Source organism: Solanum dulcamara, chromosome 7, assembly GCF_947179165.1.
Source record: "Solanum dulcamara chromosome 7, daSolDulc1.2, whole genome shotgun sequence".
Taxonomy (NCBI): Eukaryota; Viridiplantae; Streptophyta; class Magnoliopsida; order Solanales; family Solanaceae; genus Solanum; species Solanum dulcamara.
In genome coordinates, this window is record NC_077243.1 from 54,309,634 (window position 1) to 54,330,873 (window position 21,240).

The window sequence follows — 21,240 nt, forward strand, 5'->3', positions numbered from 1 at the left end:
CTTTACTTCATTCATATCCACATGTGGTCCATCAAGAATGATGTCCCATAGCTCACTATCTTTAGCCAAGATAAAGTCATGCATCCCAATCTTCCACCACCCACTATATTGTCCATTAAAATACAAGAGGGGAGGGGGGTTCTAGTGATTGACTGGCCTTCTTCCATATTTGGTGGAGCAACCATCTTAGTAGGATCCTCTATAGGTGTTAACTATATAGAGAGTTCTAGCTCTGATACCAATTGAATGCTTGTATGAATCCACCACAAGTTAGGCGACCGGGTCCCTTGACACAACTAATTAACAAAATGCTCAAGTGAGATAGAAAAGGTAAAATGACACACAATGTCAAAGATACAGAAAGAAGATCCCAATATAGAACATAAGTCTCGAATGAGAAAGCGACAACATAAACTCTTACTATCTAACATGCCTATACTAGTCTACATGGGGGGTATAAGAAAAGTCCCTAGCTTCCCATGACAATATAAGAGCAATGAAGAAGTCAAAATAACAATATTAAAGTAAAATTTCTCGTCCTCAAAACATGGGGATTCACCACCAAAGATACTATAGCAAGCTCTACACACGAGCGAGAGGAGGATGAACGTGATCATCAGACCCTACATAATAATACAATGTAGGTAAAAAGTATGTGTTAGTACATGAAATACACTAAGTATGTGAGAACATGCATAAAAAATAAAAATAGGACATAGTCAATATGAATCATGAGATGCAAGACCAATATCTTTAAAACATAAGTAAAACTATGAAAAATAATAGAAGATTTATCTCATTGGTCAATGTATCAAAACATCATAATAATCATAAGAAATTACATATGTGGGTGATAACCATAACCGATATTAAGACCATGCGAGATATTATATGGAATCCGATGATCCCTAAATCGAGAAGAGGGAGGCTACTTGCCAAGGTAGACCCCATCTAACATTATGATCATTAAGTGTCATATGTGGATCCACTAGCTAGGCCATATTTGCAATCCTATAGTGGAACCATAGTTTAAGGGACTAGAGTTGTTGTTAGGGCTTAGGTCAAGTCCCCATCTTAAAGTCCAGTAGGTGCTAAGTAAATCATCCAACGGAATACATATCATATCATAATCTTAAATCCTGCTTGTAATACATCATAAGTTTTTCATAATCATACTTCATAGAAAACTTGTTCATAAGAATAGCTCATTAGCATATGATTCATGTAATGTGGGTGTAGGACTTCCATCACTATGAATCCTTTCATAAAATATCATTAGGGTCTTAAGTCACCTTCCTTATTAAAGATCTTAAGTCACCCTTTCATTAATCTTACTTGAAAAATCATTGATCATAATTTAAAACCTTCCATGAGAAATTCATAAACCTTGACAATCATTCATGAAGCTTTCATTGAATATAACTTGGAAATCATGATCATAATGAATAAATAATACTTTAAAACTAGCATATAGCATGGGTCATTGAAATTCATCTTAAAATCATGTAATATGATATGAATTATGCATAATTAGGCTAATAACATTGTGATATATCATAATTAAGAAGACCCAATATAAATTATGAAATTAATGCTTTTTAAATAAGAAATCATAAGAGAATTTGGAGCAAAAAACGTAAGATTCCTTGGGTTAAAGGTACCCTTCGATGATGTCCCACATACCTTGGTAATCAAGGTCTTACAATGGTGAAGCTTGAACAACTTGAAGATTAAAACAATAGCTTTTCTTCCTTCGCACTTGAGAGAGAATTTGGAGAAGGTGAGTTGAGGAATTTAAGAGAATGAGGAAATAGGAGGAAATGGGATATAATTTGAAGGACCTAAGTCATTATAGTCTCTAAATCATACCCAAAAAAATGTCCACATACATAGCTAAAATAATATGAAAAGATCAATATGCCCTTATTAAAAAACTGGCTAAAGGGACCTACGAATCGAAAGGATTGTGATGAGTCATAGGAACGATTCATCAATCACTCCAACACTTATCTAAAATCAAAAAACTCAAGACCCAATTTACAACCCTGGTCTACGGTTCATCAATCATTCGACGAGTCATAAGATCTGTTCATCCTCGTAACTTGGAAAATCCTAAAAACTTGAGTGTCTGAACCTTTCCTACGAGTCCATCCTGTGAATCCTAGGAAGTCCTACGGTTCATAAGAACCCCTCGTTGGGTGGGTTCATACTTCGGGAATTTTCCTTTCCTCAAAACCTTCCTTATGAACCATTTCTATGACTCGTCAAATTTCCTATGGATCGTAAGCTCTACTAATCTTAGAACTCAAATTTTCCCCAAGTGATGGGCTTCTTACGAGTTATTACTACAAGTCGTAATACTTCCTATGGATCATAGTTAGACTCGTAGGAACCTGCACCAGCAGCTTTTTGTAACTTTTTTCCGCATCTTTTATTTTGTTTGGCTTACCAACTTCTCGGGTCTTACAATATATCCTCCCTAAAAACATTCATCCTCGAATAGGACCCAAACTATCATGAATGGAAAATTAAAGAAACATGGTGGTCCAACATGAATGCAAAACATCTCAAAAATGCATATAACATGAAATCTTCAATCTCAAGCTAAAACATGACTTTAAAACTCATTTCGTTCACATGAACGCATATGAAACCATGAGAATAATTAAGACACGTGATTTGGGCTAAAAAGATCATGATGGAACTAAATACCTTAACTAGTCACTAAATGAAAGAGATGAGGATATCGAGACATCATATCAGCTTCGGCTTCCCATGTATCACCCTCAACCTCTTGGTTCCTCCCAAGCACTTTACTAAAGCTATTTCCTTGCTTCTCAACTTTCTAACTTGTCGGTACAAGATCTTAACCAGAACCTCCTTATATGAAAGACTCCTTTTCATCTCAATATTAACCAATGGAACAATAGAGATAGGATCACCAATGAACTTCCTAAAGAAAGATACTTGAAACACAGGATGCACCAATGCCAAATCTTAAGGCAAATCTAACTCACAAGCCACCTTACCAATCTGGCTCAAAATCTTATATGGGCCAACATTGTGGGGACTTAGCTTCCATTTCTTACCAAAATGCATTACACCATTCATGGGTGAAATTTTCAAGTTAACCCAATCATTAACCTCAAATTCAAGCTCTCTTATCCTCATATCCTAATAGGACTTTTGTTGACTCTAGGGTGTCTTGATCCTCTCTCTTATGAGTCTAACCTTCTCCATAGACTTAAAGACCAATTCGGGTCCTATCAAAGCAACTTCACCTACCTAAAACCAACTGATAGGAGATCTACACCTCCTACTATACAAGCCCTCAAAAGGAGTCATCTCTATGCTAGAGTGATAATTGTTATTATAGGCAAACTCTATAAATAGCAAATTCCCATCCCAATTTCCTTTAAAATCCATAATGCATGACCTTAATATATTCTCTAGGGCCTGAATGGTATGCTCAACCTGTTGATCTGTCTAAGGGTAAAAAGTTGTATTAAGCTTCACTCGGGTTCCAAGACCCTTTTGGAAAGATCTCCAAAACTGAGATATAAACTGAGTACCTCGATTCAAAATAATAGACAATGGAGCACCATGAAGCTTAACTAACTCTCAAATATATAATCTAGCATAGTAATCGACTGAATATGAAGTCTTAACAAGAAGAAAATGAGCCAACTTAGTCATTTAGTCAACAACCATCCAAATAGAGTCATGTTGCCTACAAGTATAAGGCAAACCAGTAATGAAGTCCATATCCAAGGCTTCCCATTTCTATGTAGGAATCTCAATGTCTTGAGCCAAACATCCTAATTTTTTATGCTCAACTTTCACTTGTTGAAAATTTGGACACTTAACCACAAACTCCTCAGTATCCCTTTTCATGCCACTCCATTAATACATTTCTCTCAGATATCTATACATTTTCGTAGAACTCATATGAATAGAATATCATGAACTATAAGCCTAGCACCGGGATCTAATAATGGATAAACATCAAAGTTAAAGAATTTTAACATACCTGTGACCACGTCAAGAGACTTCTCAACCTCTTGCCTAGCTTGAAGGGCATATAACCTATTTTGGCGTGGACCACCAACTCATGGAGCTTGGCTTCCTTGAGTAGTTTGACCTTGAGGACACCCTTCTCTCCTCTTGTTAGGGCATTTGGAGATATTGTGCCCCTTCTTACCGCATCCAAAGTATGCACCCATACCAACCAAACATTTACCTTTATGATTTCTCTCAGACTTGGTACACTTGGAAAGAGTAGATCCATTAACGCCACCTTTTTTCCTTAAGATTGGAGACCCTATCCTTATCAAACCTTTGACCCGAAGCTTGTGAAGAATCTTAGCCTTGAAACTTTTGGTCTTGTTGGAAACAACCATTACCACCACTAGATTTTGAATGAGAAAACCCACCTTCATACCTATCCCTTTTGGACTCCCTTACCTTCATCTCCTTATGCTTCTCCCCTTTCATTTGCTCGACATAATTCATTAGTCTAGAAATATTCATCTCGCTAATGATCATAGAGGTTCAACATTTTTTCATCACCAAGTCTGATACACTTGAGATAAACTTACTCATTAGGGCATGAGAGTATGATACAAAAGAAGGAGCATACTTGGACAACTTTGTGAACTTGATGGTATAATCCCTCACACTCATGTTTCCTTGCTTGAGGTTAATAAATTCCAACACCTTCACCTCCCTCAACTCAAATGGAAAGAAGTTTTCGGTCAAGAAATGCAACCTTGTCCCAATCTATGAGACCCTCTTCAACTTTTTCGATTTTCATTGGTTGTACCAAACTTGAGCGATACCCTTGAGTTAGTAGTCCACCAATTCCGCCTTCTCCTCCGAAGACACTCCCATAATATCCATGATCTTGTATAACTCATCAATAAAGTATAAGGTATCCTCATCAACTTTGGATCCATTAAACTCGAGAGGGTTCATCCTTATAAATTCTCTAACCGTTGAATCCGGTGTAGCCACATTTGGAGAAGCATCTACCCCTTGGTTCTCTTGAGTAGTCACGACTTGGGTTAGTATTTGAAAAGCAGCTAAGAACTCCTCATTAGTTACTTGATCAATCAAAGGGTCATTCAGAGCTTTTTGTTCCTCTCTCTTAATATTCCTTCGGATGGGGCATCTTCGTAGAGGCATGATTCTGTAATCGCAAAGAGAAAGTTTTAAAGGAAGAAACCTTAAAGTTTAACTCTATAGCATGACGAGATCATGAAAGAAGTGAAGTGTTTCCTAAGATGACACATAACTTCCTATTCATAGATGTGGCGCACTTCACACTGATGAACAAAACTCTACTTGACTGGCATGTTAGACTCCCTAGTATAGTTTAAACCTTGTGCTCTGACACCAAGTTTGTCATAACCCAAACTAGAGTTAAGCTGCGATATAGAGATTAGAATCTTGAGGGAAGCCAACCAAGCCTATTAGCATATCATTCGTGAGCATGCATAAGGTAAATGGAGAGTATAAACAAAAATCAAATATACGGAATCAAAATCTCAATATACAACATAACTCTTGAATGAGAAAGCGACAATATAGACTCTTACTATCTAACATATCTCTACTAGTCTACATGGGGGCATAAGACAACTCCTTAGCTCCCCATGACAACATAAGAGCAATGAAGAAATCAAAATAAAAACATGAAATTAAAATGTCTCATCCTCGAAACATGAAGACTCACCACCAAACCTACTATAGAGAGCTCTAGCCACAAGAGAGAGAAGGATGAACATGATCATCCAACCCTACATTATGATACAATGTAGGCAAAAAGTATGCGTTAGTACATGAAATGCACCAAGTATGTGAGAACATGCATGAACAATAAACATAGGATATAGTCAATATGAATCATGATATGCAATACTAATATCTTTAAAGCATGAGTAAAACCATGAAAAATATTATAACATTTATCTCATTGGTCAATGCATCAAAACATTATAATCATCATAAAAACCGACATTAAGACCATGCGAGCGATTATATAGAATTTGATGATCTCCAGATCGAGAAAGGGGGAGTCTACTTGCCAAGGTAGACCCTATCTAACATTATCATCATTAAGTGCCATTGTGGATCCACTAGCTAGGCCATATTGGCAATTCTATGATGGCACCGTAGTTTAAGGGACTAGAGGTTTCTACTAGGGCTTATGTCGATCCCCCATCTAAAATTTTACTAAGTGCTAAGTAAAACATCCTACGGAATACATATGATATCATAATCTTAAATCATGCTTGTCATAGATCATAAGTTTTTCATAAGCATACTTCATAGAAAACTTGTTCATAAGAATATCTCATTAGCATATGATTCATGTATTGTGGATATAGGCCTTTCATCATTACAAATCCTTTTATAAAACATCATTAGGGTCTTAAGTCACTTTCTCATTAAGGATCTTAAGTCACACTTTATTTAATCTTACTTGAAAAATAATTGAACATCATTTAAAACCTTTCAAGGGAAATTCATAAACCTTGACAATCATTCATGAAGCATTCATTGAATATAACTTGGAAATCATGATCATAATGCATTAATAGTACATGAAAACTAGCATATCACACGGGTCATTGAAATTCATCTTAAAATCATGCAATATGAGGTGAATTATGCATAATTAGGCTAATAACATTGATATATATCATAATTAAGAAGACCCAATACAAATCATGAAATTAGGGCTTTTTAAATAAGAAATCATAAGAGAATTTAGAGAGAAAAACTTGGAATTCCATGGGTGAAAGGTATCCATGGATGAAGTCACACATAACTTTGTAATCAAGGCCTTGCAATGGTAAAGCTTGAAGAACTTGAAGATTAAAACCCTAACTTTTCTTTCTTGCACTTGACAGAGAATTTGAAGAAGGTGAGTTGAGAAATTTGACAGAATGATGAAATAGGAGGGAATGGGGTATAATTTGAAGGACCTAAGTAGTTATAGGACTTGCATTATGCCCAAAAAACATCTAGATACATAGCTAAAGTAATAGGAAAAGACCAATATGCTGTTCTTTAAAAATATCGCCGGAGGGACCTAAATATTACTCCTATGAATCGTAAGAATTTTGGCGTTCGTAGGGCCGATTCGTCAATCAGTCAAACACTTAACACAAATCCAAAAACTCAAGACCCAACCTACGACCCTGGTCTATGGGTCTTTAATTATTTTATGAGTCGTAGGACCGTTCGTTCTGACAAATATGACAAACCCTAAAAACTTGAGTCTCTGAACCTCTCCTACGAGTCCATCCTACAAGTCGTAGGAAGTCCTACGGTTTGTAGGAAACTCTCTTAGGGTGGGTTCATACTTGGTGAATTTTTCTTTCCTCAGAACCTTCCTTACGAGTCATTTCTACGACTCGTCAACTTTCATATGGATTGTAAACTCAACTCGTCTCAGGAATCAAATATTCTCTAAGTGTTAGGCTTTTTAAGAGTCATTCCTACGAGTCATAATACTTCCTACGGATCGTAGGTTAACTCACAGGAACCTTCACTAGCAGTCTTCTGCAATATTTTCCCGCATCCTTTATTTTGTTTAATTTGGCCTTCCAACTTCCATGGTCTTACATTCCCCTTATTAGTATGTTTCCCTTGTATCCAATGTCCCTTCTTACATCATTCGTTATACGTAGTTTGTTCATTCATCAAAATCTAAGATATAACAGAGAACAAAATTGTCCACACAATTGTTTTAGGGGTCATACGCTTATAGTTAAAAGAATTGTTTCATTGTGATTATAGTTTTACCTATCTAGTTATCTTAGGTATTCTTATATACTCTCTTCATTTCAATTTATTTGTTTGGATTTAACTTGGCATGGAGCTTAAGAAATTAAAGAAGATTTTTGAATTTTGTAGTCTTAAATTAATGATATATAGAATGTACTATGTCATTTAATCTTGTGATTTTAAACATGTTATATGAATAATTAAAGAGTTGTTAAAAAAGAAAAAATACTTTTTTTTAAACAAACTAAAATGAAAAGTAAGACAAATTAACAAATGGAAGGGAATAATGAAAATTCTTTCACGCGGTCAGTATATGGAATCTGAAGAAATTTACATTTTCGATCAGGCTGTAAAAATATCTTTCCACTGCTTGATTATAAATTGTCCCAAAGGACTTTTCCTATCACCTATCAGGGCCACATTCATTTTTAGTCTTAAAAGTAGCAAGCTTATCACGTCGCTCTAAAAGAAACCAGTCACTATTTCAGTCCTAATTATGGAAACACAACGTAATAATGATTTATATTAAGTTTGGTTTTCAAAAATTATGGAGCGGTAAATCCTTTTTAAGAAAAACAAATTTGATACGTAATTGGAAGTTGGGCAATCAATTCAAGAATTTACCTAGCTAGTGAGAGATCCCAACTGACACGAATAAATATAATACTAATAGCGCGCTGTAGAGACAAAAGAAATGTATAATGAATGCGTTAACTTTTACTTTGTACAGTAAGTCACGACCCCAATAAAAAAAAAATTACTACTAAGCTTGCTATATAAATATGCCTTCTAGGGTTAGGGTTTATTAATGGAAAAAGATTATGACTGTAGCTAGCTAAGAATTTTCTGTCATACATATGCTATCTTCATACATATGCTATCTCTTTTCTCTTTTAGATGAAAATTATTTTTTGTCAACTAAAGAAGACAGATGACAAAACGTCATGAAGTGAATGACGACGACGATGACTCAACGAATTCATCTATTACTATTAGGACAGTGAGGTACAGAGAGTGCCAGAAGAACCATGCTGCAAGTGTTGGTGGATACGCGGTTGATGGGTGTCGGGAGTTCATGCCATGTGGCAAGGAAGGAACTCCTGACGCCCTTACTTGTGCAGCCTGTGGCTGTCACCGTAATTTCCATCGAAGGGAAGTGGAAACTGAAATTGCCTCAGACTGCTCCTTCCCTTCTTAAAAGTAAGTTTTAACTTCTTTGTGTAATTATATATATTTGGGATGTGTATTATGCCTTTAGGAACCAAAGGGAAGGATTGTTTCTTTTACTTTTGATGTTCCAATTTAGGCCTACTTGTTGTTTATATACGTGAAGGTGAGAATGTTTGTAATGATATTTTTGGTTGATTAATGTCAAGAGTAAACCATATTAATTATTATGTATGATAATTACATAAGTGGAGCTCTCTGACAAGACAATATTGGTCTATTTTTCATTTATTTTTTAAGCCTGTATGAATTTTCTTATAAGGCTTATCATGTGTGTTACAGCTGAGGAGTTCCTACTCTTGTTCGTGCCTATCTCATTTTATATAACTCACTTTTCTTTCGGACTCAATTTCAAATAAAGTGACAAATTTTTATATTTAGTAAGAATTTAACTTTAATATACTTATTTACCCTTAATAAAATGATTTACATCTATACAAACATCTCACTTATTTTAGATTATAAGTTTCAAAAATCTTCTTTTCTATCTCAAAGTCTGTTTCAAGTTAAACTAGGTCATATAAATTGAGACAGATTAATTAAACCTGTGGCAAACACTACTAAAGAAATCAATCAGAGAAGCAATGTTGCCAAGAAGGCCTAGCCTAACCAGTCAAAATAAGATGAAGTGCCTACATACACTTAATTATCTTATTTGGGTAATAAGTCTGTTTTATACTCTATCCCAGTTTATATGAAATTCTTTTTTTTTTGTTCGTCCAAATTTAAAAAAGAATTGTGAAATTTCTATTTTCTCTTTAATAAGATGATTTAAAGTCACACAAATATATATGACTTATTCTAGATAATAAGTCTTTCTTTCTTTGTTAAATTCCATGTTCAATCAAATATCTTTGCATAAATTTGGACAAAGCAAGTATATATTTATTGTTTAGCCATGGTGAATTACTGTGCGTTCTTTTGATTCATAAAACACTTAGTGCAGGCAAGTTACTTCCAAAACAATGGTAGGCAGGAGCCTGATAACACTTTCTTAGATAAATAATTTATTAGCTGCCGTTTCGTTTTATATTTAAAAGAAATAATTTTCCTTTAAGTTAAAGATAACTATGGTACCATTAGAGTACATAATTAACCTTATTGGTATATAAAAAAACCATTATTGGTCTTTGTGCATTTATTTTTCATCTCATTGATGCAGTACATGTATGTCAAGGTTTTAAGACTAATTACTGCGTAATTAAGAAAATGTTGCTGTTGTGCTATTCTATTGTGTCTTCAAGTTATTTTAGTCAGTCGATGTAGATGGATTGCTAACTCAACTACTATGGATGGAATATATTGGGAAAAATGTTGTGATTACTGTAGGCATTAGATTTTTATCCCTATTGCCCTAAGGATATCCTTTCCATAGGGAAAAATTATTAAACTTCTTGTCATCCCTTGAATACTTATAACTATCGTGTTGTTTCATGGCGCGGATAATGGCACCAAGTGATCCGTATCAAATTTTTATAAAGTAAAAGGTAACAACTAATTGATGGAGGAAAAGAAAATAAACTCTACCTTTAATTTGAAATCAAGTATGGCATCGGTGACATCAGAATTTTTATCAAGAAATTTTAAAAATATAAAGAAGTCAAGAGAATTCTATATTGACTATATATATAAAAAATAATAATCTTGTACATACAGTGTAATTCGAACTCCCGTGCTTTACCTAACTCCAAGCGTAGATTCAATTTCTAAAAAGAAAAAAACTTTAACCGCTCTGAGTCTACATGTTATGAATTCAAATTAATCGGATCAATATATTCTAAAAAAAAAAGAAAAAACGGACAAGTGAGCTGGATAAGCACAAAGGTACGTTCTCTGAATGTTAGGTATCATGGGAGGGGGAGCAAAGCATTAGGTAAATGTTAATTCAAATCAGGTATGTGTCAAATCTATAATGACACGGCCTCGCAGATGCATGTTTTTTGTTTTATCGGATTTTCAGCAGTTTCTGTACCTAATTGGCAGAATCTTCCAATGCCTCAAACCACTATATATGTGGTGACTATTAAAAAATGGCTGAACCTATTCAGAAGGCTAGCGAGGTTACTGCTATGGTGAAGTGAAAGATCTTTCATTATGGAAAAGAAATAATTTCGAAAGGAGACTCTATCTAACTAGCGCACTCCTCACCTTAATGTTACACTGGTCCTTTAATGTTGACATTAACTTTCACTTAGACATCTTAACAAGGCTGTTTTATTTTAAACACCTCATTTCAGGTTTTGTTATGTCAGTTTGATAATTTTTTCACAATCAGCACAAATAAAATAATTCTTAAATAATTAATTTTGAGAAAAACAAAAAGTAGCCAATGGATCGATGACACACGGTATCTTTTCCCACATAATTTTTTTTTAACCAATTAAAAAAATTACTTATTTTGCAGCCTTTTGTTGTCTTCTTCTCCAAAATACCTATTCCCCTCCCCCCTTAAGCTTCTCAATCATATACCAAACCTAGTTCACAAGACATAAAATTTCAACTTAAACATATCACATCATCTGATATTTATAATATTTGTAAAAATATTAAATCTTAAAATCGAAACTCTTGCATAAAATTTTAATTTTAATCAATTCAAATAGAAGCAATCCATCAAATCATTCCTCACAAAATAATAAATTTCAGCGAAGAACAAAGTCAAATCATGAATTCGGATTCTTTCTAAGCAGTAACAAAATAGCAAAATTGAATTGAAATCATCAAAATTAATTGGATAAAAAAAGGCACTTACAGTGAAGCAAAATGTGAAAGCCAATAAAGGAAGATGCATGATAAAGGAGAGAAAAAGGGGTTTTAGGGAAGCTGAAGGAATCAAAAATCAAATCTATTCTCATATGCAAACATTACATTCCTTCGAGAAAGAATCTCATGATTATTTTTATAGTTAAATCTTGAAATAGGTCTCTTCCTACATTTTTAAAACATTCATCACGGATGGAGTTAAGCTTGGGAAAATAGTGGTTGAAAAATGGGGAAGAAGATGAAAAAAATAATTAAAAATTGACTAATAAACTTTTCATGCGTGTATAACGAGTGTATTACACTTTCTAAGCCATGTAAGCAAAAGGTGTTAAAATGACACAACTAAATCTTATATAAGTGTCTAAAATGAACAAAGTTTAGTTTAGGTGTCTAAGTGAAAATTGGAGTCAACTTTAAAGGGCCATCAATGGATTAAGCCTTTAAAAAACCATGTTCTCCATTATCTATTTATATATATATATATATGTAGGAACATTATGTTTCTTTATCTTTTTATATATGGTGACTTTACCCAACTATAACACTGATGGGTTTATGCAGGGTTTATGCTACATTATTGGCTGCGCTATCATGAGAAATGGTGCAGAGTTAAACAATTTGATGATTTAATGATTTTGGGCTTCAACATATAGCTTGCCAATCAAAATATTGTACGATGAAATAGGATACATGACAGACTAATTATCATGTTGTGATAATTAAACAAGATTACAGAAGAATCAAATCTGCAAGGCACTTTTATAACATAAGGAAATGCTAGTTAAAGTGAACATATGCTACCACTTTTCTTTTTATTTTTTTTAAGTTTTCATTCGGTGTCTACGAGCTATATTGGGTCCTGTTTAATCTGTATTCGCGTCGTGTCAGATTCATTTAAGAGGAAGCTCTCGCTAATAGGATATGTTTTATACTCAAGACTCAAAAATTGAACATAAAATCTCTTATTAAGGAAAAATGAATCTTATTCATCCCACTAAAACTATTATTACTATTTTTTTGTTTAATATATAGTAAATAAAGTTTGAATTATTATATAGACGCCGTGTATATCTTTACCTTAACCCAATAGAAAAACTTTATAGGTAAGGATGTTATTTTCTTTGATATATTTCTTTTTCATACCTTTTTGATATGTTTTACTTGAACTGAATGTCTATCGAAAATAAAATATCTATCTTCACAAAATAGAAATAAAACTGTGTGCGTACACCCCATCCTCCATGGATCCTACATTTTTCTTCAAATCTTATTAACCATACTCCATAGGACAGGAAGCATATATTATTGAAACAATCAAAAGTGCAAAACAGAGCAGATAAACTCTACCTGGAAAATGGAACAAGCTCCATTTTAATAAATAGCGGCATTCTAGATAAGCTCCCAAAAAGAGGTTAAAGTGGTTTACAAATACCCTATTGTAATGTCCCAATTATCTTTCAATGAAAAATGACCACGTCAACTTGCCATCTAGCTCGTGTTCAAGAGTATAAAAAGATGTCTCATTGTCTCTCTCAAAAAGAATTTTACAGTTTTCAAATTTTCAAGATCAATGATATAATGAATGGGGATAAATGCATTACAACTCATATGGCATGGACGCAATATTCAATTCAACATCTAATACAAGGTTCAAAGTTCTCAAAACTCAACCTAAACATGATATTCACCCTCAATAGATAGTAATGAGAAGAAAATAAATCAAAATAAGCTTTCACCCTTTTTCGAAAATGTTCCAGTGCTCAAGTATGCTCAAAAACCCCAACTCAACCCCTTAGCCGGCTATTACAAGTCAATTAGTCTCCTCACGCCTCTCTCATGAGAAAATCATGATTCACATGCTCTCAAAGCAAATAAGATAAAAAATAAGGCCCCCACACAGGCTACATAATACAAATAAGCTCCCACACGGACATTATAATATAAATAAACCCCCACATGGGCATTACAGCGAAAATAACAATACAAAATCATGCTACAACCCCATTCGAAAGTCTATAACATATGAATGACTAATTATCGAAACTCATACTCCAACAAGGATAGCCAAACCTACCTCGAATGCCAAAACTTAGTACTAATGCTCTAACCAGAGCTCAACCCACGAATACCGACTTCGAAAGATTTATCCACTATCAAGAATGACAAGAGTTCATCAAAAGGAGTCTAATGATACCAATATTGCAAGATTTTAGAATACGGGTCAAAATCGTTCAAAAACTGCTTCGAAAATGAGAGGGCAATTCTAGAATTTTATTTAAAAATCATGTTCTAAAGTTCAAGAGGAGTTCATGGTTAAAAAGCTCTTAAAAATTGATCAAAAAATAAAAAAAATCAAATTTAAAATTTGGGAGAAGAACCCCCAAAGCCCACCTTGAAATCATGGCTTTTGAATGATTTTAGATGAAAAAATTTGGAGAGATTGATAAGAAATAGTTAAAAAAGACTTACTCAATCAAGATTTTCAGAGAAATAGCTCAAACATCCCTTTTCCCAAGCTAAAAAATGAGTGAAAATGATGAAATAGAGAAAAATGGGAAGAAACCCCACTTAACACTGTTCAGACATTTTTTTTGATCTCCGCGAACGTAGACACTTAACTTCGCGAACATGGAGCATGCTAGAATTGCCCTGCGCGAACGCGGGCTTCCTGCCACAAATGGAAAGAACATAGGAGCTCTTCTTCGTGAATGTAGTCTTCATGCCGCAAACGTGGATTACACTGAGCAGACCCTTCGCGAACGTGGGCCTGATTAGCGCGATCACGGAGAAGAAAGGAACACTGCACCAGAACAGCAGTCCAAAACAAAGAAAATGTTGCCGACTAGACCCTCAAAATTTGTTCGGGGTCCGATAAAAATAAATCGAATATGCTACTACACTCAATTGGCATTGTGGACTCAATGGAATCGTCGAATTTTTGAAGAAAGGCCATTATGATGAAAATACCCTTTCGGACCCCTTTTAGGTGTAAAATCTTTTAGCCTATTCTTCCAAAATGAAAACTAAGGTCCCAAGGTTCTAAGTCAACACTCAGCTAAACCAAACTCGATGTTTCAGGAGAAACAAAACTGATGAAATTCCCATCCAACACTTGTATGTCAATATGATGATCAAATTCAACCCTATCAATTAAACTTTCCACTCATGGTCTCAAATCGCCAAAATCCCACCCTAATTGCATTGAGAACCATGCCAACAATCCTCATATCACAAAAAAGTAGGAAAACACTATGGGAAAGAGAAAAAATGATCTTTGACTTAGTTTACTTAGTTTGGGCTTCGAGGGAGCATATTATTGATTTACTTGTCTAGTTGAGATTTTTGAAAGAAAATGGGATCATATTCTGGGAGCATTTGATTTAAAACAAAAATTTATTTTAAACCTATTGATTTTACTACTATGGCCTGAGTTTTTCTAGAACAATGTGCTTTTGTATGGGAGTTTGCTAAAAGATGGGTTATTTTACTTGATATCATGAGCTTGAGAGAAATATTTTGGGTTGCACATCTTGCCATTACATATGCTGATAAGCTCCAGCGACCCACAAATTGAATTATGGCTAATTAGGATTGATATCTTCATATGAATTGTATATGAATTGTAGATCTAGAAGTCTTCTTTCATGTCGTTTCAGAATCAACTGAGTTGGAGCATTCTATAGTGAGATATGATTTTTCTTCTACCAATACTCCATTTTGTCACAACACCAGGTCTTGCAAAGATTAATTTAGTTGACCTACTTATCCTCTGAATCGTAAGCTATGATCTCACAAAAGTTTTAGATAATTATGTTGGGGTTATTTAAAAAATTGAATCACCTAATTTAGACCAAGCTATGAAAAGTTATCCCCAAAATATAGAAGCAATATCATTTTCATTGAGATTTGGACTACCATATAGAACATTTTTTAGAGGGTGTTACAATTAGTTAAGTAAATCATCATAAGAGACATACATATATGGGACGTAACTGTAAACAACATGTAAGACCATGCGAGCTATAACTGGAACTTGATCTAACTCCCATATCGAGAAGAGAGAGACTACTTTCGAAGGTAGGCTCTGTATTATTAACATAATATGAGATATATGTGGATCTACTAGGTAAGCCATGAAAGCAAAGATATGGTGACAACGTAGATAAGTCACTACATATTGCTACTAAGGACCCTTTGGATCGAGTCCCCACCTCAAAGTCCTCTCAGTGCTAAGTCAACATCCCAAGAAATACATATCATTATCATAAATCATACTTGTCATAAATCATAAACTTTTCATAAATCATAGTTAGTAAAAATTATTCATAAGAATAGTTCATTATCATGTGTTTCATTTAATGTGGGTATAGTCCTTCCATCATTATAAATCTTACTTCATTAGGAGTATCATTAGGGTCTTAAGTCACCCTTTTTCATAAAATTTTTTGAACACTTGAAATTCCATGATGACTTATACTTCAAATTTAGCTGAAAACATGGATTTATAATCACTTAACTTGGAAATCATGAAATTGAATTGAAAACATGCATAATCATATAATTTATATCAACCCTTACATAATTCTTGAAAATAATATCAATTGGAAGTATAATTAAAAATACCCATCATAAATGTCATGAACCCCTAAGAGTAATGTAGGAAATTCATATAATGTTGTTCAATTCCATGCAATAATTATTAATTCATGTTAAATATGTACATAATCATAATTTAAATCATAATTCATTTATGAAATTGAGATCACAAAACCCATAAAAAGTACATACTTGAATTGATTGAAAAAGTTGGAAATTGGTAGGGCTCCATGGGTGAAAAAAACCTATTGATGAATGCCCACATAACTTGAATAAGAAACTAGAATAAACTTGATGAAATATTGAATTTTGATAGAAAACTGGAGAGAATTTCTTGTTTCTCTTCAATGGAGGTTTGAGAGCCTTCAACATGTAGAGTTCAAGGAAAGTAGTTCAATTTACTACAAGAGTTTGACATTCAGAAGTGAATAAGAGATATGAATTACCTTTAGGATTTCGTGAAGACTAATGTCCTGGTCTTTTAATAAAGACCAAGGACAAATTTCAGCTCCATTTCCAAACTTTAGCATGAGACTATACTAACCAACTAAATTCGACATTCTGGACTCAAAGGTGCATTCAAGATTCCCATATGAGGTCATTTTAATGAAAAATTGGTGGTTTTGGGAGGTGACACCATCTTGGCTACCTTAGATTTAGATGGGGTTTTGTGGTTTGGTGGTCGGCCTTGTGTTCCACGAGTTGGGAGTTTGATTCAGATGATCCTTAGCGAGGCCTATGATTTTAGATATTCCATCCATCCGAGAATCACTAAGATGTATCGTGACTTGAGGCAGCACTATTGGTGGAGTAGCATGAGGAGAGATATTGCAGATTATGTGTTGGATTGTTTGAGTTTTCAGCAAGTTAAGGCCATGCATTTGAGGCCTGGTGGCGAGCTTCAGAGATTACCCATTCCTGAGTAGAAATGGGAGTGGATCACCATAGATTTTCTTGTAGGATTACCTCACACTTCTTGTAATCTTGATAGTATTTGGGTCATCATAGATTAATTGACCAAGTTAGCACACTTCTTTCCCATTCATACCTTTTACAGTGCTAAGAGGTTACCCATATCTACATTTGGGAGGTGGTTCCCCTTTATAGTGTGCCAGTATCTATCATCTCAAATCGAGAGTCACAGTTCAGATCTCTCTTTTAGAGGAGGACCTATGAGGAGAAGTTAGGCACCCGTATAGACCTTAGCACAGCTTTCCACCCACAGACTGATGGTCAGTTGGAGTACATTATACAGGTTATCGAGGACATATTGCGGGCTTTTGTTATAGATTTTGGGGGTTAGTGGGATTAGTTTTTTCCTTTGGCAGAGTTTGCATATAACAACAGCTACCACTCCAGTATTGAGATGGACTGTTAGAGGCCTTATATCATAGGCATTGTCTCTCTCCAGTTAGTTGGTTTGAGTCTACATAGCCTAGTCTATCCGGTACAGACTTGATACAAGTTGCCTTATATCATGTGAGGGTGATTCAGCAAAAGCTCAGGACAACTCAAAGTAGACACCGCTGTTTTGTGGATCGTAGGAGTCGACCATTGAGATTTGCTATTGGTGAAAGAGTATTCCTCCGTGAATCGCCCATAAAAGGTGTGATGAAGTTTGAGAGGTGGGGAAAGCTTAGTCCCAAGTATGTTGGTCCGTTTGAGATTGTGAGAACAGTTAGCTAGGTTCCATATGAGTTGGCTTTTCATCCAACCTTTTAAGCCATTCATCCAGCTTTTCATATTTCAATGATGCACCGATATGTTCTAGAAGTATCCCATGTGCTTTAGTACGATGCGGTTGACTTGGATGATTGTTTGAGCTATATTGAGAAGCCAGTTTCTATTTTGGCCAGAGATGTTAGACAGTTGCGTTTAAGAACCATTCCTGTTGTTAAATCGTTATGAGTTTAAGACTATTTAGCGCTTTTGCATTAGAAATTTGGCCTACAATTAACTTTGGTCAACATTCATGGAAAACCTGCTCGAATGAAAATTATGGTAGTTCGTTTAATTTTTGAAATGTTGAGTTTAGTCTAGAATGACCTTTCGTTCATTCCCGAGACTTTTTATCTAATTCAGAGGCCCATCGTGGAATTTAGCACAAAATGACCCTTGGGTGTGGGACTCATTTTCAGTTGTAATGACCTCATATGGAAATTTAGTACTTACAGGCTTCATAGACAAAGTATAAAGTTATTTTAGTTTTCAAAAATTATGTTTTAAACATTCCTTATTTCTATATTCAGATAATATTTAGTTTATTATTAAAAGATTTATGTGTATGCTTTAAATTGCCCATCTAAATTAGTGTTTTCTATTAAGTTGAGTCTTCCAATGAGAGAATAAATAGGAAAAGGGTTAGATTGAGACCAACAATGGTTTTCGAGTGCCGATCATGCCTAGGATGTAGACTCGGGGTGTGACAAACATCATATCAGAGCAGAGAGTTTAAGAGTCCTATGATATTTATAAAGCCAAGTCTAGTTGATTTCTCCTTATTGGTGTGAAGAGGGCCACATCAATAATGGGGAGGCTAAAGGACTTTATGAATCATCTCACTTTTTTCATACTCTAAATTTCTGCGATAAAGTTTAAATCTATAAAATATCTTTCTAACTCATGCGTTTACACATTTTTAGATCATGCCTCTAAAATTCACTGTCAGTCAAAGGAACTTCACCAACACTAAAATTACACCGCCTACTATACCTCTATCATATGGAATCCAGACAAGGAATAGAGCTCGAGTAGCTGAGCCAGAGAATAATAATAGGAATCAAGAGGTTCCATAGACACATTGTAGCTCAACCTTCCCTCATTTCTGAGGCAGATTTTAGAGGATCTATCACTATGCTCACTTAATTGATTGTTTCTTAGTTAGGTAATCAAAGAACATCAGTTACTAGATCTAGTTCTTAAGAGACTTTAGCTGCTACGAGGATTAAAGACTTCTTGACGATAAACCCACCAGTCTTCACCGGGTCCAAGGTTGAGGAGGATCCCTAAAACTTTATGGATGAGATATGCAAGATCCTTAATCCTATTCATGTGATTGAGATCGAGGGAGTTGAGCTTGTTTCTTATCAACTCAAAGATGTGCTAATATTTTCTACAACCATTGGGAGGAGAATCCTTATGAGGATCCTGAGCTTGCTATTAGGGATGAGTTTGAGAGTACATTCCTACACCACTTCTTTCCCTAAAAGTTGAGAGAAGCAAAGCTTGAAGAGTTTGCGAATCTGAAACAAGAGGGATTGACAGTGAAAGAATACAACCTTAAGATCATCGAGCTTTCTAGATATGCTGCAGAGATGGTTCCTGATGTGAGGTGAAAGATGAGGAAGTTTGTCTCTGGCCTGGGAAAACATATGAATAAGGAGTGCAAAGCTGACTTATTAATTTCTGACATTGATACATCTAGACTCATAGTATATGCATAATAGGTTGATGACGACAAGAAGAAGGATAGGAAGGACCACCAACAAAAGAAAGCAGGGTCTTCACGTAATGAGACTAACAACCAAAAAGTTGTAATGAAAACTGATCTTTCTCTAAGGGGATGTCTTCTAGCTATGCACCATCATCAACAAGTGCACCAATGTTGAACTACTAGATTGACCAGAGATCTTATATTAACCAGAACTTCAAAGCTCAAGGTTCTCAGTCTCAAGGAAGTATGGCCCATGTTTCTTCGTAAGCTGCCTTGTGGTAATTCTGGTAGACTTCATTTGCAAAAGTGTTGCGATGTCACTCGTGGCTGCTATAAGTATGGCTGGATGGGTCACTATATGAGAGACTATCCATCATAAAGACAAGGTAATAGGGGCAAAAAGGCCCAATCTTCTTCAGAAACACCATCTAGTAGAGGGGGCCAAGAGAGTAACAACATCAGGGGAAGGCGGAGGTTCAAACTATCTGTATGCTATATCTAAAGAGAACTTGCCAGACATTGTTACCGGTATGCTTAAAATCCATTGTAGTGATTTTTATGCCTTACTTGATGCATGTACAACTCTGTTCCTTGTAGCTCCTTATGTAGTGGTGAAGTTTGGGATTTATCCCAAATGCCTTTTAGAGTCTTTCAGTGTTTCTACTCATGTTGGTGAGTCTTTCCTAGCAAAAAGAGTTTATAGAGATTGTACAATTTCCATATACCATAAAGACAATGCAATCGACTTAGTTGAGTTTGACATGGTAGATTTTATTTCATTCTAGGTATGGACTGGCTTTATTTGTGTTTTTCCTCAATCGATTATTGTACTTGGGTCATCAAATTTTAATTTCCAAATGAGCTAGTTATTGAGTGGAAGCATAGTCCAACAGTTCCTAAGGTGTCATGACCCAAACTAGGGCCTAGATGTGACACGATGATTAGGATTCCTAAAGAAACCCCAACCAAGCCTCTTAGCATATCATAAGCATACATAAGGTAAATAATAAGCAGAAACTCACAAAATTCCAAGAAGATATAGCATAACTAGAGAGAATCGAGACAACATAGACTTATTACACATATGCCCAACATGCATTTATATGACTACATAGGTTGGGACTAGGACATGTTCCTAGCTCACCCTCAAAACTTTTGTAAGAATACATAACATAGAATAGTCTCAAACATCATCAAAGTCTAGAAAGGACAATAAGAGGAAAGAATGATTCGGTTTGCCCTCAAAGAATGAGGACTCACCACAAACTCTTCAAATTGATCACCAACTAACCACAAGAATAATATGGAGCATTCGTTCCTACATTGTGATATAATGTAGGCATTGAATTATGTATTAATATGTTTGAATATAATAAGTATGTAGACGATGCAATGCATAGTAAAATCATGTTGGTTCATTTCAAATA

At 34.9% G+C, this 21,240-nt stretch overlaps 1 protein-coding gene across 1 annotated transcript; it reads left to right on the forward strand.

The window, feature by feature from the left end:
• Positions 1-8,455: 8,455 nt before the first annotated feature.
• Positions 8,456-9,183, forward strand: LOC129895917 (mini zinc finger protein 2-like). The gene has a single exon (XM_055971704.1). It carries the CDS (start codon positions 8,726-8,728, stop codon positions 8,990-8,992), a length of 267 nt encoding a protein of 88 aa, XP_055827679.1. The 5' UTR covers positions 8,456-8,725; the 3' UTR covers positions 8,993-9,183.
• The last annotated feature ends 12,057 nt before the right edge of the window (positions 9,184-21,240 follow it).